This window comes from Microtus pennsylvanicus, chromosome 3 (assembly GCF_037038515.1).
Source record: "Microtus pennsylvanicus isolate mMicPen1 chromosome 3, mMicPen1.hap1, whole genome shotgun sequence".
Taxonomy (NCBI): Eukaryota; Metazoa; Chordata; class Mammalia; order Rodentia; family Cricetidae; genus Microtus; species Microtus pennsylvanicus.
The window spans coordinates 7872382-7897371 of record NC_134581.1 but is presented as its reverse complement, the minus strand read 5'-3'; the positions used below and the strand labels follow the sequence as shown (position 1 = coordinate 7897371).

Sequence of the window (24990 nt, the reverse complement as noted above, 5' to 3'; positions counted from 1 at the left end):
GAGCTTTCCATAATGAAAGCATTTCAGGAAACAGTCTTGTGAGACCTCCTTGGAACACATGTGGAGAAGGTCACCCACACTCTGGGTTTATTCTCTTCCTTCAACAACGAAGGTCCCATCATAGGGCCTGAATTTATATCACCTCAACCAGAAGTTCAACATCAGCAACCTAGTATTTCCCCTCAAAGCCTGGCCCCTGAGAAATTGTTAGGTTAGGGTTTAGAGAGGGAGCATGGGACTCACCGAAAGACCTCAGCTGACTAGAGAGACGCTGGAGATGTCAAGTTCTGAGATGAAGTTTATAGAAGAGCCCATAGAGAATGAAAGCAGAGAGTGACGGCAGCAAGAAAAGAACATCAGGTGCAAACTCCCACATTCCTCTGCGTGGACTCTGCAGCGGTCACTGGATCTACTATTTGCTCTCACCTCATCTATGCTCCTGAACATTTGCCCTACTGTATCCTGGCATTAACTTTCTGTCATCATCGAATAGAAGACCCTGACTTTAACCCACAAGCCTATGAACACCTGATTTTCGATAAAGGAGCTAAAACTATACAATGGAAAAAAGAGAGCATCTTCAACAAATTGTGCTGGCAAAACTGGATGTTAATCTGTAGAAGAATGAAAATAGATCCATATCTATCACCATGCACAAAACTCAAGTCCAAATGGATTAAAGACCTCAATATCAATCCGAACACACTGAACCTGATAGAAGAGAAAGTGGGAAGTACTCTACAACACATGGGCACAGGAGACCACTTCCTACATATAACACCAGCAGCACAGACATTAAGGGCCTCATTGAATAAATGGGACCTCCTGAGACAGAGAAGCTTCTGTAAAGCAAAGGACACTGTCACTTAGACAAAAAGGCAACCCACTGACTGGGAGAAGATCTTCACCAACCCCGCAACTGACAAAGGTCTGATCTCCAAAATATATAAAGAACTCAAGAAACTAGACTGTAAAAGGCTAATCAACCCAATTATAAAATGGGGCACTGAGCTGAACAGAGAATTCTCAACAGAAGAAGTTCAAATGGCCAAAAGACACTTAAGGTCATGTTCATTCCTTAGCGATCAGGGAAATGCAAATCAAGACATCTTTAAGATACCATCTTACACCTGTCAGAATGGCTAAAATCAAAAACACCAATGATAGCCTTTGCTGGAGAGGTTGTGGAGAAAGGGGTACACTTATCCATTGCTGGTGGGAATGCAAACTTGTGCAACCACTCTGGAAAGCACTGTGGCGGTTTCTCAGGAAATTTGGGATCAACCTTCCCCTGGACCCAGCAATACCACTCTTGGGAATATACCCAAGAGAGGCCCTATCATACAACAAAAGTATATGCTCAACTATGTTCATAGCAGCATTGTTTGTAATAGCCAGAACCTGGAAACAACCTAGATGCTCTTCAATGGAAGAATGGATGAAGAAAATATGGAATATATACATATTAGAGTATTACTCAGCAGTAAAAACAAGGACTTCTTGAATTTTGCGTACAAATGGATGGAAATAGAAAACACTATCCTGAGTGAGGTAAGCCAGACCCAAAAAGAGGAACATGGGATGTACTCACTCATATTTGGTTTCTAGCCATAAATAAAGGACATTGAGCTTATAATTCGCGATCCTAGAGAAGCTAAATAAGAAGGTGAATCCAAAGACAAACATATAGGCATCCTCCTGAATATTAACCTTCATCAGGCGATGAAAGGAGACAGAGACAGAGACCCACATTGGAGCACCGGACAGAAATCTCAAGGTCCAAATCAGGAGCTGAAGGAGAGGGAGCACGAGCAAGGAACTCAGGACCGCGAGGGGTGCACCCACACACTGAGACAATGGGGATGTTCTATTGGGAATTCACCAAGGCCAGTTGGCCTGGGTCCGAAAAAGCATGGGATAAAACCGGACTTGCTGAACATAGCGGACAATGAGGACTACTGAGAACTCAAGAACAATGGCAATGGGTTTCTGATCCTACTGCATGCACTGGCTTTGGGGGAGCCTAGGCAGTTTGGATGCTCACCTTACTAAACCTGGATGGAGGTGGGTGGTCCTTGGACTTCCCACAGGTCAGGGAACCCTGATTGCTCTTTGAGCTGATGAGGGAGAGGGACTTGATCGGGGGAGGGGGAGGGAAATGGGAGGCGGTGGCGGGGAGGAGGCAGAAATTCTTAATAAATAAATAAATTAAAAAAAAAACTTTTTGTCATCATTCCACTTGTTTACCTGTTTGGGTTCCCAGTATCTTTCCATTGCTGATAAAAGTTGAATTTCCCTATATTCTGTTCATAAAACTCTTCTGTTCTGTGATTGTTTGGAGACAGATTTCCCTAAGGTATGAAATAGTGCTTATGAACTCATACACATGTGTATTATACATTGCACACTCTCTGGCCCTTAGGCCTTAATTCTATAACTTATCTTAACTATCAAATGTTATATGAGATCTTGGTACACTCTGGGGAAAACCAGGTCTTCAAAAACCATGTCAAATCAAGACTAGAGTGGGAACCTTTTCTGCCCTGGCCCTTTGGTATTTTGAGAGTCTTACTAGGTGATCCAAGTTCAACTTGAACTTAGGATAGCCCTGCCTCAGCCTTCCAAGAGCTGGGATGGCAAGCCTGCATCACCCACGCTCAGCTCTGGAGACTCTTTGTAAGGGTTGCTCCATGCCTTTTAGCTTAGGCATTCCCCACAGAAGATCCCTATTAGTCTCTGGGAAAGCCTGCTAAAAGCCAATGGGGTGTTCAACCGCATTGCCATTGTCTGATCTTTCTTCTTTATCCCTTTCATTTGTGGCTGCCACTGCTCTCCTCCCTCGAGGACTGAGAGTGTCCACTCTGCAGATGTTAGCTGTGATTCTCTTAATGTCTCCAAGACAAATTTCTTTACTGAGCTAAAACCCAAGTGTAGTGATCCTTCTCAATTACATTTTCAAAGCACTAATAGTTGAAGCCAAGGCACATTCTTCAGCATTCTGGGCTTTGAAGTTTGGATTTAATGCTGGAGCAAACTGGAAAGACTTGACAAGGTATCATGAGGTATCATTTACAGGTTTCTTGATTCAATCGGCCTGGAAAATGGCTTGGACACTGGGACATTTAATGCTCTCTTGGACTGTAATATGCCTCAGAATTTCGGATTTGCTGTTCTAGGGGATGCTTAGGAAATGTCCCCCAGTTGGTGGCACTGTTGGGGAGAGATTATGGAACCTTTAGAACTTTAGCCTTGCTGGAGGAAGCATCACTTGGGGTGAACTTTGAGGCCATATAGCCCTACCCACTTCCTATTGCTCCTCTCTAGGTATTCTCCATGTGGCTGGACTATAAGGCTTGCTGCCTCTGTGGCCCTGCTTTTGCTGGCTGTGCCATACCTTCCCAACCACAGTAGACTCTCTGGTACCATAAGACAAGATAAAGCCTTCTTCCCTATGCTGCCTTTGGTTATGCTGTTTTTAACCACAGCAACAGTGAAATAATGCCGATAGGCTTGCCCTCATTAAACCATTACAATCAACTGTCAATCAAGCTGAGTGACACAATTGTGTTAAATATGCCGAATCTCAGGCATCTTAACAGAGGATTCCATCACTTATTAAGATCAGAGAGTAATAAAAAAATATCTTAGAAAAAAACTGAAGTATTTCTGAATGGAACAAGAAATAAGAAAATAAGAACATGATGAAATTTCTTCCCAGCTCCACCCAAGATTCAGTCTGCAGGCAAATAGAGAACACATTAGAAGCGTGTCAAAGAAAGTCAACTCGGGTGTGAAATTGGGCTCTCAGTAGAGAGCTTTGTCTCCCATTTTGTATGTTTTATAAATACAAAAGGGACTAATCAGGATTAGATTCCACCAGTTATAAAAAAAAATTAAAAAAAAACCTTTCATATCCAAAAACAGGGTAATCCTCTTAGCTGTTACTGACGTGGAGGGAGAAACCAAAGGGCCAGTTTAGTCATCCCAATTACTGCTGGCTTAAAGGAGCATGCCAGGGGCAGCAGGAGACTGCGGCAAAGAATAGTTTTTATTTACATGGAAGTCGTGGTCCATTTTAAAGGTTTATTTAATCATTTATTTATGGGTATGTGTGCCTGTGTGAGCTTCAGTACACCAGGTGCACACAGCTGTCTACAGCGGTCAGAAGGTGGTGGACACCCTGGTACTGGGGTCCCAAGTAGTTCTGTACTGTCGTACAGAAATGGAACCCGGTCTTCTGCAAGAACAGCCATTGCTCTCAAGCACCGAGCTCTCTCTCCAGCTGGTTGGTTCACTTTGGAAATAGAGCTGAACTCACCATCTGAGCCAAATCTCCAGTGTGAGCATGCTAAAACACTAGGGGGCCTTTCCCATCCACATGCCTACAGTTGAACTTGTAAAGCGCCACGGTCTTCTCTCTAGGCGAAGAATGAGCACGGAGATTTCCTTCAGGCTTTAGGCACTCCGTGTCTGAAAGGGCACCGCTTCGTAACTCACCATCCAGAGATGGATATATGTGCTCTGCCCAGGCTCTGGCAGGTTTGATTTAATTTTTTTCTAGGAGTCATGAAATAGATCATTTGGGGCTGACAGTTTTGAGTAAGGGCTTCCATTCAAATCCACATATTGATTTCCCCCCTCCAAGGTACCCAATTCTGTACTTATTTTCCAATCTTAGTCCAATTCTGCTGAACTTCAAAACGCATCACGGAAAAAGAGGAGAACCATGGAATCAAAAAGCAAATGTAATGGAATTCTAGAAGGGAGGAAAAGTTTGAATGATGGAGGATCATAAGCATTTTAGTGCCATTTTTCCACCATCAGTTTCATTGTCTTCTATTAACCTTTTTTTAATTTATTTTTTTTATTGAAAAGAAAAAATTTTCCGCCTCCTCCCAGTCTCCCATTTCCCTCCCCCTCCTCCCGCCCCTCTTCCCCTTCCCCCCATTTTTCTCCTCCTCTCTCTCCAGTCCGAAGAACAGTCAGGGTTCCCTGCCCCATGAAAAATCCAAGGTCCTCCCCGCTCCATCCAGGTCTAGGAAGGTGAACATCCACCATCAGTTTCATTGTCTTCTATTAACCTTTTTTTTAAAAAAAAAATTCTAGTCCCCTCTGCACACAGACCTGTCTCTCCATCTGTGTAACAGGATTACCTGGAAGGGTTTTGAAAGGAAGCTGGCTAGACTCATGCCTGGTTTAGTATGCTTTTGGTCTACAGTGGGCACTAAAATCAGTTCCAGGACAGTGATGATGCTGCCACACCAAAGACTACAAATGAATCACCAATGCTTAGAGAACTGAAAATGTTAAATCATTTTTGTCCATGTGACACAAGATAAAGTTATCTGGGAAGAGGGAAGCTCAGCTGAGAAAATGCCTCTATCAGATTGGCTTGTGGGCAAACCTGTGGGGGCATTTTCTCTATTGACGATTGATATGGGCAGGCCAATCACACTGTGGACAGTGCTACCTCTAAGCAGGTGAATGTGGGCTGTATAAGAGAGCAGGCTGAGCAAGCCAAGGGGAGCTGGTCACTCCTCTGTAGCTTTCTTCATTTCCTGCCTCCAGGTTCACCGCCTGGCTCCCTCAGATACACTCCCAATCAGGATGTATAATCCAAATGAATCCTTTCCTCCCCAAGGGGTTTTTGGATATCTGTTTATCACGGCAGTAGAGGAGCAATGTGGGGCAGATGAAAATTCAGACTTCTGGGACCAAAGGGAGGATTAAATTTTGATAAGGCTACAAATTCATGGCTACATTTCATAGTCTACTCTACTGGCATTGTTCTTCTCATTTGTAGATGATAAGGAACCTTCAGAGGGAAGAAAGGGGGAATGAGAGAGGGAGAAGAATACTCATGCATGCGCGCACACACAAGTGGGGAGGGAGAAGAATACTCACGCATGCGCGCGCACACACGCACACGTGGGGGAGTCGAGAAGAGAAAAATTTAGTGCTCATCTTTGACGTTCTCTTCATTCTCTGACCACTTGTTCACCACCACAATTTGAGTGCAGTAAGTGCCCTCTCTTGACCAGTCAAACTTGGCATCTTCTCATTCAGTGAGGTGACTAGAGGGGCTTACAGAGAAGAGGTGATGAATGGAACCCACTGCCAAAGCGAATAGAAACTGTTTGCCCACACATTAATCAATTCTTTGGTACAGGTCAAAGCCTGGAAGCTTATGTGATATCATTTCGTCAAGCGAGGCAACGAGTGGATCCCACCCTTGGTGCAAGTCTGAGATAAAGGGTTTTAGGGCCCAGGCACTAAAAAACGCATGTATTCTGGCATCTCAAGGGACTAGCTCTTTAGCTGCACTAGAAATCTAAGTGGCTCAGGTGATAAACTCCAATGCCTGCCATGTGGATTTTAAAGCCCACAGACACCTCATAGACACCAGCAGAGGAGAAGTAATCCAGTCGACTTTAAGAGATTCTGCAGGAAGCACTCGAGTCTGGCCTGAACCAGCAGAGATCAAGAGCTACCATCAAACTCACCTTCCTAAAGAAGAAAACAACAGCAGTTCTGTATTTGCATGGGTGTTAGAAGAATCTTAAGAAATCAACAGAAGGCCTGCTTATGTTATATTTTTATTCCCGATCTTATATTGATAAGGAAAACAAAAGCATCTTGGGGTAAAAGAATTCAAAAAACTAAACTATGGACAGAAGCAATAAAAAAGATTTTCAAAAGATACTTGTTCCCACAAATACTATTAATCTGCAAGGATTTCCAATGTCATTCAGAAAACATTAGTTAAATTCATAATGGATATGCAGGATTAGGACAGAACAAATAAGAAGGCGTGTGGGAGAAAAGACAAGCAAATGCTTTGTTAGGTGAAAGACTGTTTTGTTTGATCTCAGCTGAAATCCCTACTACGGCGAACCAGTACAGTGTGCACCGGCCAGCTGCTTCTCCCTAATAAGCAGTCAGTATCCCAGAGTGACTAGCAGGTTGGGAGGGATCTTCTGATTTATCAGTGACAAATAACAAGAGACCACTACTTGTCCTGGTTATCATTCACGATGCTAGTGCACCACCCTGCCCGTGCCCCAGGGACTCTGCAAGAGACAAGGCACTGGCTATTAGGGCATGGGTGGATGATTGAAACAAGGATGGGATGTTATCGGGACACAACAGTGTGAGCACCAGGAACGTAGGCAGCAAAAAAGGGTAGAAAACTCCATTCAGAAGTAAATCTGAGGAATCACTTAGGATAATCTTAGAGAGAAGCACATGTTGGCTGTCTAGAAAAAAAGGATTAAGCATATGATTTCAGTTTTAAATTACATTGATTGATTGTGTGTGATTGTGTGTGTGTATGTGTGTGTGAGTGCGCACGCACGCATGTGGTGACATATGCTACCGTATGCATGGGTTGGTCAGAGGACAACTCACGGGAGCCAGTTCTCTTGGTCCACCACGTGGGTCCTGAGATTGAACTCAGATCATCAGGTTTGGTGACAAGGACCTCAGGAAAGTAGCTGTCAGCATAGTAAAAGCCTTGCAGCCTAGGCTGAGGGCTCGGGACCAGGTCTCCATGGTGATGGAAGAATGGAAAACAGGTTGTGTTTCTGAAGGAAGATGCCTCTGAGAATTTGAGTGACATATGTCTTGTTTCAGTGAGACCACTTAGAGGGATATCCTGCTATTTTTACCCAGGGGTGGCCGTCACCGAAGGACAACACAGGGAGAGGAAATCTTATATTTTAGGTCTGTCAGAGAAAATTCCAGCATCCAAGAGACTAATACAATCTCTATTTTTTTCTTCCACTTATTTGGAGCAAAACTTAGTAATGAAACATTCAAATAAATCTTCTGAAAATGTTGTATTTTCATTTTTAAAAATTGAGTGTTAAGACTTGGGAGATAGCTCAATGGATAAGAGGCATGGCTCGCAAGATGATGGCCAGAGTTAGAGCTCCAGAATTCTCAACAAAACAGAACATTGGGCGTGGAAGCACACTTGTAATTCCAGTACTAGTGAGGCAGAGAAGTGCATTCCTGTAGCTCACTAGTCAGTCAGCCTAGACTGAGTTTCAAGAAAAGCCCAATAATAACAACACCAACAATACAACAAACAAAAGCAGGATCGACAGCACCTGGAAATGCCAGCAGGGCCGTTCTCTGCTCTTCACATGCACACACACAACTTTGAGAGTTAACACTGAGCAGTAAAAGCAATAGTCCCTTCTCTGTAGTCTAAACGTCTAAGGCCCATCAGCAGGGGTAGAGGGGTTGAGGAAGTGGGTGGGTGGGTCCTAGCACCTGTAGTGAAGAATGAATACAATGGGTCCCCACAGAGAGATTTACAAAAACTCAAGGTCAAGTGGCACATACACCTGGCAATGGAAACTGGAAAGAGAAGAGGAAGTGGGGGAGAGTCAGAAGGAGAGAGAGAGACAAAGACAGACAGACAGTCAGGCAGAGACAGACAGACACACACAGAGACAGAAAGACAGAGAATCAAAGGAAGAGAGATATACATAGACACACATGTACATACATATATACATACATACATAGAGAATGCTGGATGCTAGGCATCTTTAAGACATGGCCCATAGAGGCTTCAGATGGCATGTATGAAATTCCAGGGAGAGCCAACATGAGTTGGGTGGGGAAGAAAGCGCTAGGAACAAACTCCTTCCCCAAAGCACTGTGACCAGAAGAAGCATCTTGGCATTCAGGAGCCAGGAAGAGGAGAGATAGGGAAAGGGGTCTGAAAAGTGTGCTCTCCAGGCAGCAATGAGAGGTGATGAGTTACTCTTTCCCGTAGACTTTGATTTGTCCTTCGTGACTGGCTGAGTGACACACGAGGGATCTCGACTCCCAGCCTTTATTGAATTTTATCTCACCTTGCTCCCCAAGGGGATCAAAGGCAGCTTCTAGACCTGCAAAAAATACTGCAGTATCCAATAAATGAGAAAGATGAAGCTGGGGGAAGGGAAGCAAACCGACTAATCAAACAGAGGCCTTTAAACCCTTATTTGAAGTTTATTAACAAGGAACCCCACAAGTCAGGGTGTCCATTAGGCAAGAGCATCAACCCAAAACAGGCCAAAATGACTTCCAACATCCGAGCAAGAGACATGGTCTAAAGGAATGGACACTGTGGCATGATGACCAGCAAACGTAAGCAACCCAAGCTCCAAAGGTTTGTATTATGGTGTCCTCCACACATGGTAGCTCAACACTATGCCAAGGTGTACTTCATCTGTGTTTTGGGAGCTGCTGGGATGCTGTCATCCAGGCAAAACAACCTTCTCGGCTGAAGTCCTCAGAGAGTAGATGCACTGCCCAGCAGTTTCTCCTGCCCATGCCACTATTTCCCTTGGCCAAAGTCTGAAATCTACACAAAGCAGAAATCTTGCTTGTACTGCCACTTCTTTGCTACTGCTTTGGAAGACCTGTGTGTTTACACCATAGTTGAAACAGGCATTGTGCAAACAGTCTTGGACTGATGAAGCTAAGAACAGAGGATAAGCCACAGAAACTCTAAGACATACACATCTTTATTTGGGTACTAGTTTGAGGAAGAAAAGCGTTGGGTCTGCTATCAGCCAGAAACAAAGGAACAACTTACTATAGCCTGTGAAGCAAGCACAGAATGCTCTTGGCCACCACAGCAGGGCACTATCTTTTAGGCTAACTGTCCTGATTGGCCTTAAGTGACCACTACGCCACCGTCTTGAGCAAGCTGAGAAAACCTAGATTGAAGAATTGCCCAGGTTGGGTTGCTCTTTGAACTTGTCTGTGGGGACTGTCTTGGTTTTTAATGGATGCAGAAGGGTTCAACCCACTGTGGGCAGCACCGTTCCCTGGGCAGGTGGTGTTAGGCTATATAAGAAAGCTAGGCAAGCATGAACTTGTGTATGAACCAGCCAGCAGCATTCCCCCCATGGTTTCTGCTTCAAATTTCTGCTTGAGTTCCTGCCCTGACTTCCCTCAATAACGTACTCTAACCTGAAAGCTGAAATAAACCCTTCTTCGCCTCAGTCACTTTATGTCCTGGCATTTGTCACCGCAGCAGGATGAAACTAGAACACTAACCACATACAGCTCTGGTGTGTCCTAATTCCAAGCTGAAGGTTTGCTATTAGAGCAAATCACATTAGGTTAAAAGATCTGACATGCGTAGCTGGAGAGATGGCTCAGAGATTATGAGCACTGGCTGATCTTCCAGAGGTCCAGAGTTCAATTCCCAGGAATCACATGGTGGCTTCCAACCATCTGTAATGAGATCTGATACCCTGCACTAGTGTGCACGCACGCATGCAGACAGAACAATGCATACATAATAAATAAATAAATAAACCTTAAAAAAATCTGACATGCTTTTTTTCTCAACAGGAACCAGTTGGTATGGACAGTTATTTACCAATGTTAATTACGACCATGTCTTTGTACATAGGTATTTCAAAACATTACTCTCAAAATGTATTCCAGACCGTGTGAAGGATGAGTAAAAAGAAAGCCACATGCCAACCCAGATAAAATCTGCAATGATAGACTAATAGCTACAGGGATCTGCCTGGACCAGGGTTAGGAAGCAAAATGCTCTCAACTGTTTACAAACAGCCTATGTGTTAGAAAATACACAAACGAGGAAGGGTGTGTAAACAAGAGGTTAGAAGTATAGTTGAGTAGAAGAAATTCTGAGAGATTTTTTTCTCTTCAACGCCAAGTAAACCATCTAGTCCTACCTACAAAGACAACTGGTGTTCACATCCCTGCCAAAGACTCCTGTCACCCTAAAGCATAGCCATGCTTAACTTTAAAAACCTTGGCATGGAGAAGTAATCTCTCCAGGGGATTTCCAGTGGGAGCTTTTTGAAGAGACCAAAGTGGCAGAAATTGTGAATATGAAGGGTGAACCAGAGGGGGAGATGGGAGTGGGAGGATGGGATGAGAACACGTAAGCCGTGATTGGAAACACTGGCATGGCACTTCCGGCAGAGGACAGATGCCTAATGAGAATCATGTGTATGCCAGCTTGAAGACGGCACCACTGAGAGGGAATGACACAATTCAGTGTCCTAACAACAGAACCTTGAGAAACTCGAGACAGGGGTACCTACCCAAGGCATCAAGCAGAGGAGCAGGCACCATGAGCCAGAACATACTGGAGGGGTATATGGAATAGAGTTCTTTATACTGCAAATCAATAAAAACAGGACAGGACAGATAAGAAAACAGAAGCCAGAGTTATCATGGTGTCACATGTCCTTTATCTCTTGATTCAGGAGGCAAAGGCAACAGGATTGCAAACTTGAGACACCTCAGGTAACGTAACAAGACTTTATCTCAAAAACAAATAAGGCAAGAAAAGATCAAACTGATGAAAAATAACAAGAGAGTTACAGTTTGATAAGACAGGCTAGAATGAGAGGGAGAATGAAAAACGGGGGCTAGAAATAAAAAGGAAATACTTGAGGATCAGATGAAAGGTGGCCCTCATCTTTGCATAAGGGAGGGTGTGACATGGTCAATGTTATGATTAAAAATGGCAGGTCTTATATTGAGAACTTTAAAACACAGGAGGGAACATAAGATAGGCCACACTGAACTGCAAAGAGCCATCTGTAGAGGACACGGACACTCTCCTAGAGAGCGATTGTGTGTATCAGTTGCAACAAATAAGACACTCCAAGGGTGTGCTCTCTGTAGATCAAATCCATGTGTTCCTAAGGTGTGCACATGCAAGGAACAAAACACTTATTTTTGGCCTACCTAGTGTTTCTGTTTATCCTTTGTCAGAGACACGCAGTGTTTGGCTGTGTTTTTCAGGCAGTGTTAAAACTGTCCTTGAGACATGGGAAGAATTCATGGGAAACTTTCCAATGGCCTTTAATGAGCTGTAGCTATTCCAAGTACATAATACGTCTAATTAAACAATTCTCAAAGGTTAATCATGGTCATCAGACCAGGCCCCTCAATAAGTGAATGCTAAAAAACATGTAAAAAAGCATTTCCTGCAAATGCACAAACCACCCTGTCCAGAGAAATGTCAATGACTGCTGGACCTCTGTCAAAGGCAAGGATGCCCCCTGCCTTGGCCCTCTGCCTGCTGAGTAAGGCTGATGAAGGGAGCAGTTGGGAAGAGCCTATCACTTCCCAAACACATCCAACAGTGCCCAAGTTGTCATCTACCTGAGCCTGTCCAACGTGCACCCCAGATTTGCTCTTTCGGTGGAGTTGGGTCTTTGGTGGGCATCCTCTCTCCTTCCCCTACTGAATGAATCTAAATGTTCGGCAATCGTTGGTCCCTAGTGTTTAGTATGTAGGTTTTCATCTTCCACACCAAATATTTGAAATATGCACATGTTTTCCCATGACTTTGGGTATCCATTATTATTTTAAAATTATGTTTTAAACTATATGTATATATAAACTATATATATAAGGAGGTGGGGTGGGGTGAATGAATACGAGCACAGGTGTCCACAGGAGCAAAGGGGGGATCCAGATCATTTGGAGTTGGAGCTACAATTGGTACCTGACATGGGATCCAAGTTTGGGTCTTCTAGAAGGGAAAAATATGCCTTTAATTTCAGAAGCATCTATTCCCCCACCCCTGACCTCACCTTCCACATTCAATCAAACTCAAATTTCTCAAATCTGGAGTCTCCATCTTCCCTGACAGATGAGTCTCCTGGGCAGGTATCTGGGCTCAGAGCAGGCAGGCAGGATAATCAAAGTGTCCCTTCAGGAGTTTGCCACCCGCCACTCTGTAACCATCAGGGCTTTGCTGCCAGCTGAAGGTGTGCCCACCTCATGAGGATCAAAGGACACGAGCAGTTGAAAGTCTGTTCAAGGCTTTGTTTCCATTTGCAAGGGAACGATCGTAATGATTGTGGCTTTGGTGTGCAGTGTGAAGGTGAGTTAGCCCATGGCTTTTCCATCAATATTTAATCAAAGAGCAAGTATAGGGAATGCAGCTGAGTGCCTGGCTCAGGCGAGGAAAACGGGACTGACCTGATAAAATCCACATTGTCACAATGAATAAAAGAGAGCGCTGAAGGAAGGCAGTCTAAGCAGGGACTTGGGCAACAAATTGACTGGAGAATGAAACCTACTTGACTTTGACAGCTTATAAATACTATGTGGTGTGCATCCCAGAGAAACAGATGGTTGCCAGCAATATTGTTTTAGGCAGAAAACTAGAGAATATGTATATAATAAGAGTGTAGATGTGTATACATATTTATCATGAGGAAATTAGACTTGCAATCAATACATTACTTTAGATGTATTATGTATGGGCCTAATTTTAAGTGCTGTATGTCAATTTCAACAAACACTAGAGACTGAGATTCTCACATTAGCTGAACTGGGAAGCCTCTAAATGCTCCTAACTGCTGCCTGCAAAGACAGGAATGCATCACTTGAAATTAGATTCAGCATGAAAAATACCCAAAGCAGCAGCCAGCTGGTTAGAGACAATGACCTTCTGGCGGATATTTAATGAAGTCACATAAAACTCAAAAGTGCCTATAGACGCTCAATACATTTAAGCTGCATCTACACGGAGACACAGTGCTTGCAAAGTCCACTGAGAGTGGGCTTTGGGAGAAGTGCAGAGGTCCCTCTGTACATCGCTGTCAGCGACAGAAGCATCCCACTGACACTAATTCTGCCCTGTGTTCTTGATACTAACAAGTAACAGTGTATAGACGGAAGAGGTTATATCTAGGAGTATATATGAATATACATATATGCATGCAGTAACAGCATGAAAGGCTATGAATTGAAGGAGAGTCGGGAAAGGTATACAGGAGTGTTTGGAGAGAGGAAGGCAAAGGGAGAAATATAATTATATTACAATCTCAAAGGTAGAAATAACATGTCTCCTTAATATTATATCTGAAAATGTTATTTAAATGTTAGTAAATCATGTAATTTACTAAGCAAAATTTCAAAAAGTTTATATAAGATCAGTTAAAAACACATAAAAGTAAACATGTTACGTGTTTCCAGTTTTTTCCTGTATCTTTTAACCCTCAAAATCATAGACAGTTATTACTCTGTCAGGTTTCTGCTACTATGCATTATGTTGTTTTTCTTATTTATAATGTTTAAATTTTATAATAACAATATCATTGTGTTATATAATAACAATTGTGCTAACAAAATATGGAATTAGCTCCTGTAATATTTCTTCAACTTGTGTGTCATAAACCATATTCTAAAATTCCACTTGGCTTTTAAGCTTAGGCCTCTCATAGCATCTGTAAGAATGTGCTCCTCGAGAAAATACTCACACTTCCTGATGACAGGAAAGGAAGCCTGAGTTATGTGTCACGTCTCATCAATCAGTTGCTCCCCGGGCACTTGTATGCTCTGCCGATGACTTCTCTCGGTGTTGTGTGCAGTCAGGAAGCTGGGCATGAATTCTTACATATATTTAAAGTGTGGAGAGGTGAGTGGAAGCAAATGTTAGGAACTCTCATCGAGGTTGAATTATGAACTAGCAAGGTCAATAATTGTAAGCAGTCTCTTGGTTCTAAATACATTTCTGTGTTTAATATCATGTTTTCCCATTCACATCTGCATGGACATGGGTGACTCACACCACTGAGTGGTGCAGAATTTTCACAAGACCAAGGCATTATCATGCCTTCCTACTGAGCCTTTGTAGCATGCAGGCTTCTCTAATCTCATCTGTATTTCCTTCTAGTTCTCTCTCTCTCTCTCTCTCTCTCTCTCTCTCTCTCTCTCTCTCTCTCTCTCTCTCTCTGTGTGTGTGTGTGTGTGTGTGTGTGTTTGCATAGTCTTAGGATTAATCCTAGTGCCTTGAGCACACTACGTCAGCATTCCACATTGACTGATATATTCTGCCCCTCTTTTCCATATAACTTTAAACAGGGGCTAGTCTTCATACTTCTACGCTGAATGTGTCAGAGGTTCATAAAATCAAGGGCTAGATAATAAAAAGCACAAATTAAGAACAGAAAACACATGGGAAACATTAGTACGTGCCTGACATCCTAGCACTTTAGAAATAGTGTCAGAATGATTGAGATTTCAAGGCCAGCCTAGGCTACATAGTGAGATTCCATTTCTTAAAACCAAACAAAACAGATGAATAACACAAAATAACCAAACTCATAAACATTTAGGAGCGAAAAAGCAAAATCCACCATATCCTATTCAATTCCAACTGTCCTGATAACTCGGATACAAAGCCGACTATATTAGGCTCTTCACACTACACCATGGATGCAAAAGAAACCCATGCAATCCTCTAAGGAGAGATGCCGGCTCCTGGACTCCAGCAAGTCATTTCTTTCTTATGCAAGGGATGCAGAGTGAAAGAACAGACAATGACTTCAAGTGCTGTGACTCAAGGGAGCTCTCAGCACTTCTAAATGCTGACACCATCCAGCCCTGCTGTAAGAAAGAAGAGGTGGCTGGGCGGCGGTGGTGCACGCCTTTAATCCCAGCATTCGGGAGGCAGAGGCAGGCGGATCTCTGTGAGTTCGAGACCAGCCTGGTCTACAGGAGCTAGTTCCAGGACAGGCTCCAAAACCACAGAGAAACCCTGTCTCAAAAAAACAAAAAAAAAAAAAAAAGAAAGAAAGAAGGGGTGAAAGACACACCATTTACACACACAGAAAGCCTTGCAACAGGGACCTACAATCAGATGGTTCCAGTATGTTGCTTTCTGATGAACTCATTTGCTGTGGAGTCTAGAGAAAGGCTAACATGTTTGTTAGCGGTGTCTCTTCGGTCCTGTGTGTTTCCAGACTGCCTGCAGCAAGTGCTACCTCCCAGGCAATGCACAGCTGAAGTCTCTCAGTGCGTCCCAAGGGCCCAGTCTATGCCATTGATTAAAAAGGGAACTGTAAGCTCTCCATGCCAGATGTGTGGAGCACGCACAGAAGCCTGCTCCTTTCCAAATCCGCTATGCCTTTGAGTGTCTTAGCTTCCTTGGTGGTATCTCACGTAGTCTGTGTCTTTCTGTGGGTGAGCATATCTATGGCTTTGGGATGTAGTGTCAAAGTGAGCTAGCTATGACCCATGTGGTAGGTGACACTTTGGTTGCTTTGCTTGGGCTCTAAGTCAGTGCCCTGCCCCCTCGATGATGGACTATGTGTTGCTGCCCGCACACCTAGCTGCCACACAGATAGGTGTGGCACTTTCTTCTGACTGCCAAAGAGAAGGCGGACACTCCATCAATCACGGGCTCCCTTTAAGAAGTAGTTGATTTTGAAATAAGATAGCATGGCTTACCTACTCCCTCAGGGTGACAAGCCACACCCTGGAGCAGCTATGCCTGGGTAAGACAGCAGTGGCAGGACCATGCTAAGAAAAGTCTATCCGGCTCTGTCTTAGTCTCTGCCACTTTGCACAAAGATGCTGCCTTGAGAGGAAGGAAGTTCCCATGTCGTGTAAGCAATGTCAGGGCCAGCACTAAACATATGATACTGATGAAGAGCGGTGGGCAAATTATAGCATGTATATCAAATCTGGTCAGTTGGCTATCTTTGTAGTAATAAATTAAGTGTGTGTGTGTGTGTGTGTGTGTGTATAAATCAGAAGCCAACTTCTAGGCTTTCATTATTCAGGATGCTGTACACATTGCATGTTTTGTTTTGATTTGACTTTGTTTTGAGGACACTTTACCTGAAATCCACTATTCAGTGAGGCCCAAGGATCCACACGTTTCTGCCACCCTAGTGCTGGGATTACAATCACACTTGACCATGCCAGGCTTTATTACATCAGCCTCGGAGAGCAATCTCAGATCATCTCGCTTGCATGGTGCACACTTTACCATCTTCAGCAGAGGCTGTAAGTAAACACAGCTATGCTTGCCTCTATCTGCATGGTTCCTCCATGTTCCCCTGGCAAAGACATTAGATCCTGAAAAGCCCCAACTCTTAACTCTGCAGACCTTCACAGATACATCTTGCTGGTCACAAAAATAAATAGTCTGGTTTTGCAGTATAGCTTTGTATATTCCCCAAAGGGCTGGCACAGAAACAATGAGTTCCAGTGGATCAAGTACTAGCCTTGTAAGCATGAGGATGAGAGTTAAGATCCCTGGGTCTGGGTAGGTGTGGTGGCCACTGGTAATTCCAGCAGACAAGAGAAGTGATCAAAGAAGATCCTAGATATCAACTTTGAATGTGCAGGTGCACAGACACACACACACACACACTTTCAAAAACAGAAACAATATACAAGCAAAAAGAAAACACTGAGCCAAATAAAAATGATCTTCATGTACCAGAAGAGTCAATTGGCTGAATCTTTAGAGGAAGTCACATGACTACATCACTGCAAACTATATTCCCATAATGCACCAGCAAGAACATGATGACTCAGTGCACATATGCCCGCGTATCTAATACGTGTATGAATATCTTGTTTAAAGAGTAGTCTGGTGGGCAGACAATTCAAGAGCTCTGCCACCTACCGGGCCATGTGCTTGCTCTCTAGAGCCAGGCCTTCTGTTAGAGTCTTTGTTCTTTCAAGGCAAAGGGCACATTCAGCGCCACCGTGCCCTGGCTCTTTGCAGTACTATAGAGGGTGGGCAAAATATCCGCTGGGTAAATAGCCAAGTAGAGCAAAGTCTCCTCATTTAACTTATTGAAAAGAAAGAGAAGGGATTGCTTAGTATAATTCAAGAAATGCCTCCTTGCCATGAAAGAAACACACAGTGTTTGAGGGGAGAAAAGAAACTGACTTCTAAGTGCTGCTTGTGGGAGCACTTATAACTGTGTCGGGTCTCTTACAGTAAACACAATTTATGGTTAATTGTTGCTAATTGGAACTACTAATGGACCTAATTTTTAATTAATGGATGAGACGGAAGTCATTTGGAATTAGCTCATGGAATCCAGGAGAACACATGCTGCAAAGAGTTTGAGAAACAGCTTCTTCCTTTGAAGACACGTAAACCCTGTCCCCCAGCCTGTTGGCGATATGGGAGAGTCTTCAAAAGTAATTCTTTCCAAGGGATGGCTGTACAAAGCTAGGCTTTGCCTGCTACTTAAGGAGATGCTCCAGTGCCATCTGTTTTGTTTAGTTTGATGTGGGGTGAGGGGAGGGGGACTAAGTCCCCCTATGCAGCTTAGGCTGTCCTGAGTGGAAATATCTTAAGAGCCAGAGGATGGGGAGTTTGCTGTGAGATTGTATCTTTTAGTAATATCAGAAGCTACACCTACAAAGTCCCAGAAACATGGCCACCTGAACATGAACTGAACAAGCATGGCAGCAGTGGACATGCCAAACTGGGTGGTGAAAAGCTCATGATGCCTCAGCCCTGCACAAACAATTGTGCAACCAGGTAAAGCCGTGATCTTCCCTGGGAAAAATACACTGATTGGTTGTTGGGTGCCAAATGGCCAAGTAACATTACATAGACTAATAGATCATATTTAGGAATACATACATATGTGAAAATACATATATATGTGAGAAAGAACTGCTAGTGAAAAAGGAGGCCACAAATTTGAAGGAGAGCAGGGGGAGGTAGATGAGAGGGTGTGGAGGGAGGAAAGGGAGGAGTAGAGAAATGTTGTAATTGAACTACAGTCTCAAAAATAAACAAAGAAATGAAGAGGACGCTTATTAGGGATGTGTGGCTGCGGTCATCTGCCTTCTAAGGGAAATGACCAGTGATGGTAACACATAGCGGTGACTGAGGAGAGGGGACAGGAGTGTCACACGTCAGAGACCCATGGTCCCCAGCATCAGCCACTCTCTTTGGACATCGCACCTCTTCCCTTGGCATTTCCCCCCTGGTAATTAATTCCCAACTACGTCTTCACTGTAGAAGAAGCCTCAGCACTCACTTATACCCACTAGTCTAGCAGTATCTTGTGTCCCTGGGTTACCTAAGTCCAGTTTGGTGACCTGGCCTCGAGAGCAAGTCCATCGTCAATAAATAGTTCATGGTCCAAAATCTTAAAAATCCAAGTTTTTTGATTTTCACTACTCCACACATCTGAGTCTCTTGAATTTTCTTTCTATCTTCTATCATCTTTTGTTCGTTCTTCAAAGTCTTCCTCAAAACCATTTGCAGTTTAGTTACTTCCGTACCCAAGCCATCAGAGCGCATTTCCTGTTTTCTTACTCCATACGAGAAATCTTCAGAGCTGATTAATCTATTTTCTTGGCTGCTGATCATTACAGCAAGCAAAATCAAATTTCCTGAACCTGAAATATGATTTAGTGGGAAAAAGCCCTTCCCTCACAAGACGAATGACCAGAGTTTCAGCTCTGAAACCCACAGTGACAGGAGAAGACTGACTCTCTTATGCCTTCCTCTGGCCCCCCGCAAGCATGAACTCATGGACGCGCACACACATACACATGCGCACACACACATACACACACACACACACATATGCATGTGCGCATTCATACCACAACAAGATTTTAAAAATTGTCACAAAGGTCCACTCTCTGTAGTTTTGAATGAACTGCCCCTCAAACCTTCCATTTCCTCTCTTCTGCCTGAAGCCTCACATCACATCTCCTCAAGACTTAGAACTTTGCATAGAAGCCAAGAGCAGCTTCCTGTTCCTCCACGCACACACAACACCCTTTCTTCATGCCCCGTACAAGAAGGACTTTGTTGAGGCCCTTGTGGGTGCTCACCTCCCTTTAGATACATCTTTAACTGTTGTTCTTCTTTCTTCCCATAGTGGAAACATTCCATTAAAAAGATCAACAAATAATCAGCTGCATTCTCTGTCTCTTTAGACCATCTTCAATCCTTATAGCCAAACTTGTGCATTTGCTACATCTGCCCATGACATACAGGCATTCACTCTTCTTGCCCTTTCCCCAAAATACCACTATCCAATTCACTAAAGAATTTCTCAAATCTTATTTGGTGTGTGTGTGCATTTGTGTGTGTGCACACAGATGCACATGCACGGGTGCATATATATTTGCACCTGCGTGAGGTTTTCTGTGGAGGCCAGGACAGGCAGCCAGATCCCTTGGCACTGGAGGGGTAGGTGGTGTGAGTTGCCTGTCATAGGTTCTGGGAACTGAACACATGCCCTCTGCAAGAGCAGCGAGTGCTGTTAACTGCTGCGCCGCCATCTCCACCCTCCTAGTGATCAGGCTGAATGAAATCCCATGGCTTGTTCTTAAGACTCCTATGCACTTGTCGTAGGCTCGCTTTTGACATAACTGAATCTTCCTCCTCTGTCTGGCTCTTCATCTATTACACGGCGCCCTTTCCTTTACTCTTCTGTGCTTCCATTTTGTGCCCCCTTTCTTAAACCGAGGATTCTGTCACTCTTTCTCGCTTCAAGCACATTCATCCTGGCAGCAAGGGCTAAACTCTGTGACAGTAACTCCAAACACAACCTCCACGTAAAGACAGCGTTTGTAATAGAGACACACATTGCCAGTGCTGTTCGGCTCTCCACTGGCATGTGTGACGGATATCTCAACGCCAACACGTTCACTAGAGAAACTCAGCCTTCTCCCCAGCACACCCGAGCCTCCTTCAGTTTAACTTTTAAAAGGGGTGGGGGGCAGGTCACTGAGCTACAGGAACTGAAGACCTGTGCTTTGTCCTTTTGATGTCTATCCTGGTACTCAATTGTTTACAGCATTTGGGGTGTCCTATCCCCTTCCCTTATCACAAACTTGCTAGCATTCAATGTCACGGTCATTTCCAGGATGGGACTACTTGCTACTGTGATTTCTTTCTGAGATCCTTCAGTGCATTTGGCCCATTCTGGTTTTGCCTGATTCCTGGACATTCTCTGTCCTATAAGCAGAGCGATTACGTCATTCTCCTTAGGATAGTGCTCGTTACCTTAGCTGAGGATACTGCTACAACTGACCTACTTCTCTGGCTCCGTTCCCTTCTCCCCATCTCTACATATATCGCTGTCCTGCTAAGCCGTCTCTAATTTCCCAGCCTTTCCAATTCTCAGAAGTCATTGCCCAAGCTGCTCCCTTAGTCTGAAATCTCAGCTCTGTTTTTTTAACTTAGGTAATTCCCATGTATCTTTGTTTCTATGGTGAGAAAATTCTTTCCCCAAGGCCTTTCTCTGACCTCTGCTGGTTTATGTCTATTGTTCCTTCGTGTACCGACATAATATATCGTGCCAATAATGATTAGTGTGGCTGTAGCGAACACTGTTTGAACACTTAGTTAATGTCAGGGCCTGTTCTAAGCAGAGTGTACGGTTTAACTTAATCAATGCTTACAACCTCCTTATGTGGTTGGTATTTCCCCAGAGAAGCGAGCTACAGAAAGGTCAGTAATTTCCCCAAGTGTCCACCACGGAAAAGGACACAGGTAGCTTCAGAACTGGAGTATTTTTTTTAATGAATCAAAAATTAATAGTAAAGTATTTATATTGTTGTATTAAAATATTCATAACCAATGTCTTTCTTTTCTAATGAGAATTTCTAGTTCCAGCACTGACTGAACTCAAGCTAACACATAATATGTTACCAACAAAGATTAAATAAATACATAAATAAAACAAGATGAGACGTGACTGAAAGAACAAAGAGTCCTTAGCCCACAGGAGAATCACACAGACCTAGCTTTGACACATGCCAAGGTCATACATTGTCCTCAAATCTGAATGGACTTGCTGTCACTCAACACCCTCATACTGTGGGCATATCCTGTACTGTATGCCCGACAGACCACTGGCGTCTGTCTGACAAACTCCCATTCAGCCTTACTGGCCCTACTCCAAATTCACTTTATTACTCTGAATCTCAAATTTTCTTTCTATTTTCTTGTTTCCCTATACCATTCATATCATCACAAATAACATCACAAGAAACAGCAAAATAAAACTGAAGTAGGATGCCGATTTTTCAAAATAAGGACAGACTTTCTATTCATATTTACATCTTCAGTGCTTAGCATAGTAGTTAGAAATAGTTTGGTAATGATTAGAATACTGGTTGAATGAAAACAGAATAGACTCTATCTCCGTGGATAATGAAGTTAATATCTTGAGCTCTAATATATTAGAGCAGTTTGGCTGGCTCATATATTGGCAAAAGCTGATCATCTAAATCACTGGATACTGGCACACTGGGATATTTGGGAAAGATTTGTTACCTCATCAGGCTCAGTCTGCTTTCTGAATATGGTCCATAGTTGGATAAAAGATATACAATTGTTCAATGAAATCATCTACAAGCCAGCTAGCGATCATTCTAGAAAACACATCTAATGCTATTTTGACATGAGCCTAAGGAGAGTACAGCTATGCAATACGCACATCTGGTGTCCAAATCTTATAAGGAGGAGCTAAGGGTAAAATGGTCCAAAATGTGGTTTTTCATAAGAATGTTCTATTGGCCCCTTTCTCTGTACCCAATATTGACAACTTAATATATCTTTTATTGGCCACAAATCATAGTGAGTTTTCATGTGTATGTGAGAGGTTACATGTATGTATGTGTGCACACATGTACAGGAACATATATGTATATCCACACACACATGTGGGGGTAGGGAGATGTCAATTTTGGATGTCATTCCTCAGGGTCACCCACAGTTTTTATTGAGGTTGGGTATTTCATTGGTCTGGGCCTCGCCTATTGGGCTAGATCGGCTGGTCTCTGCCTCCCCAGCGCTGGCATTACTGTGTGTCTGTTTTTTTTTTTTATGTGGGTGCTGTGGGATTGAAATAAGAGCCTCCTGCGAGCGTCCGGTGATTGTGTCAATTCACAAGCTCCATATCTTGGATTTTTATTTTCTACTGTGGTTTTATTTCTTGTTCCACAGACATACACTCACAGGCTTAAGTTTTGTAAAGTATTATGTTTAACAAGTTGTTTATCTACTTGAGATTTTCAGTGAATCAGATGGGAACTCTCAAGGTTAGGTACTGTTTCTTGCTAAGACTAATTTGTATAGAGGCGACTCATGATTGTAAAGTAAGTAATTCTGACAATTGGCTTGCAGTTTTCATTGCAATATGTGTGTTAATATCTTGCTATATTCATCGTGACACACAAACACAAACACACACGCACACACACACAGAAATAGTCTTATCACAGAGATACCTAGAACTCATCAGGTAGACCAGGCTGTCCTCAAATTCCTAGAGATTTGCCTACCTCTGCCTTTTGGATTCTTAGATTAAGGGTGTATACCACCATGCCCAGCATTCACTGTGTTCTTAAAGATGAAAGGATGCTTGGCTGAGGGATTATTTGTTATTATTAATGTTAGTTAATTATTAAGAGTATGAGTCTTCTGTCCAGCAAAGGGGCCAAACTTAAAGGAAGTAAAAACTATGCATACCAAACATCCCTCTATAGTGTCACACATCTTAAACACACACAAAAAAAAGGTCATACATGCAAGGACAACAGGCACATGACATTTTAATGAATGGCAATCCCTGGAGAACGAGAGTACCAAAGTGATGTCCAGTTGCAAGCCAACTCTTTGCATTGATGTGGCTCTGAGATGAAAGTATAGCTCCAGGCATAACTAAGGAAGTCCACAGAACAGGAGGAAGTGCTGCCCTTCAGAACCTGCATCAGGCAAGCGCAGTGGCCTTGAGTGGGATGCTCTCTGCTGAAAGCCATTTCCTGGCTGCCAGACTCCACTGCCTCCCGGTTCTTTAGGGCATTTCCTGAATTTATGTTCATGTACTCTTTCCAATGACTTTTTTAGTCCCCTTTGAATATTTTTAACCACTTAACATGCCAAAGGCCCAAAGAGTTCCAAGCTCTTCGCGCTTCCTGTGACTCTTCAGTTAGTTAAAATAAACAAAAATTAATAATTGTGTCCATTTTCCTCTTTGCAACAAACGAAAAGCGAAAGTTAAGATGAAGGCACAGTATCCATGCAGTTCAAAGTTCTTTTTTAAAAGCACCTTCTTTACACACATATACTCAGCTCCCCATTGCACCATTAAACTTTACAAAACAAATTAAATATTGCTAATTTATTGTTGAAGACCCTCATGTGGCCTCAAAGTAACCTCTGTTACCTTAGTGTGAAATGGAATATCAGAAGTGTCACTTTTGATATCCCAAATATAACCTCTTAGAAAAATGAAAGTTTTGATTCATTCAACAAATGATTTGAGTATGCATCTCAGACCCTGTCCTGGGAGCCGAGCAAGCACATGGGGGTAACTTTCTGATTTCTGAGGAATTCTGCTCTTGAAAGCAGCGCTTCTCAATCTCTTTTACAAATACGTGCTCTGTTTTTTTAAAGTAAAATCTTTCTTCTACTCTTCAGAAATTCTGACGACTTTGTCAAACACTGAAACCCACAGATACACAGAACATTGAGAAATCTTCTGCATATCTTTCAGGACAAAGTGTCTTTGAGATCTTACCTTTTTAGAGACAGTATATCTATTTTCCAGACACAGAGCCAGATTGTCCTAGTCAACAGACTCATAGCTAAATGTCCCTCCCCTTGGCAAAATGAAATGCAGACTTCTTAACACCACCCCTGTTGAGAATCACTGCTTTGAAGAGTTTTGGAGCAAACCAGGTGAGATCCATCTCCTCCCTCCAATTAAGTCTGAAAGGAATTAGAATTTTCCTACCTGACACAACAGCTGGTGAAGTACCATAATTCTGTCTTGGGATTGAATCTTGGAATGAAAAGAGCATGAGAAAGAATGCAATGAAGTCCAAAGGAAAATAAAAACAGAATCTTAGCATTAAAAGCTGGAAGGGCCCACAGTCCGCCTGCCCCACCCCCTTTCTGCACATGCAGGGCATCATGGCCCTAGTGGACAGTGGATGTCAGTCTCCATTATCACCAGAATGTGCATGCGACCAGGACCAGTTCTCAGAGCATCGCCATCCTCTTGGTCTATTTGATCTCTGCCTTTGGGAATCAAGTGGGACGTTCTTGCCCTCCCGAGATGTTGTAAGAGTTTTATGAGACAGTCCATCTTGAGGGTACCCATTGTGTGGTAGGAATGGAGAACAAAAGAAATACTTTTGAAGGAGATTGACGGAAAACCTGCATGTTCTTATACTATATGG

The 24990-nt window shown here is 43.1% G+C and overlaps 1 protein-coding gene across 8 annotated transcripts in view; it reads right to left on the bottom strand.

The window, feature by feature from the left end:
* The window catches only part of Rbms3 (RNA binding motif single stranded interacting protein 3), a 1334377-nt gene that overhangs the window by 27895 nt on the left and 1281492 nt on the right, over positions 1–24990 (bottom strand). For 6 of the 8 annotated variants that reach the window (XM_075964220.1, XM_075964219.1, XM_075964227.1 and 3 more), the window contains one exon: positions 24543–24590. The exons of the other annotated variants lie outside the window; for them this stretch is intronic. In XM_075964220.1, coding sequence (XP_075820335.1) covers positions 24543–24590 — 48 coding nt within the window. The remainder of the gene's footprint in view (positions 1–24542; positions 24591–24990) is intronic. 8 annotated transcript variants of the gene reach the window in all.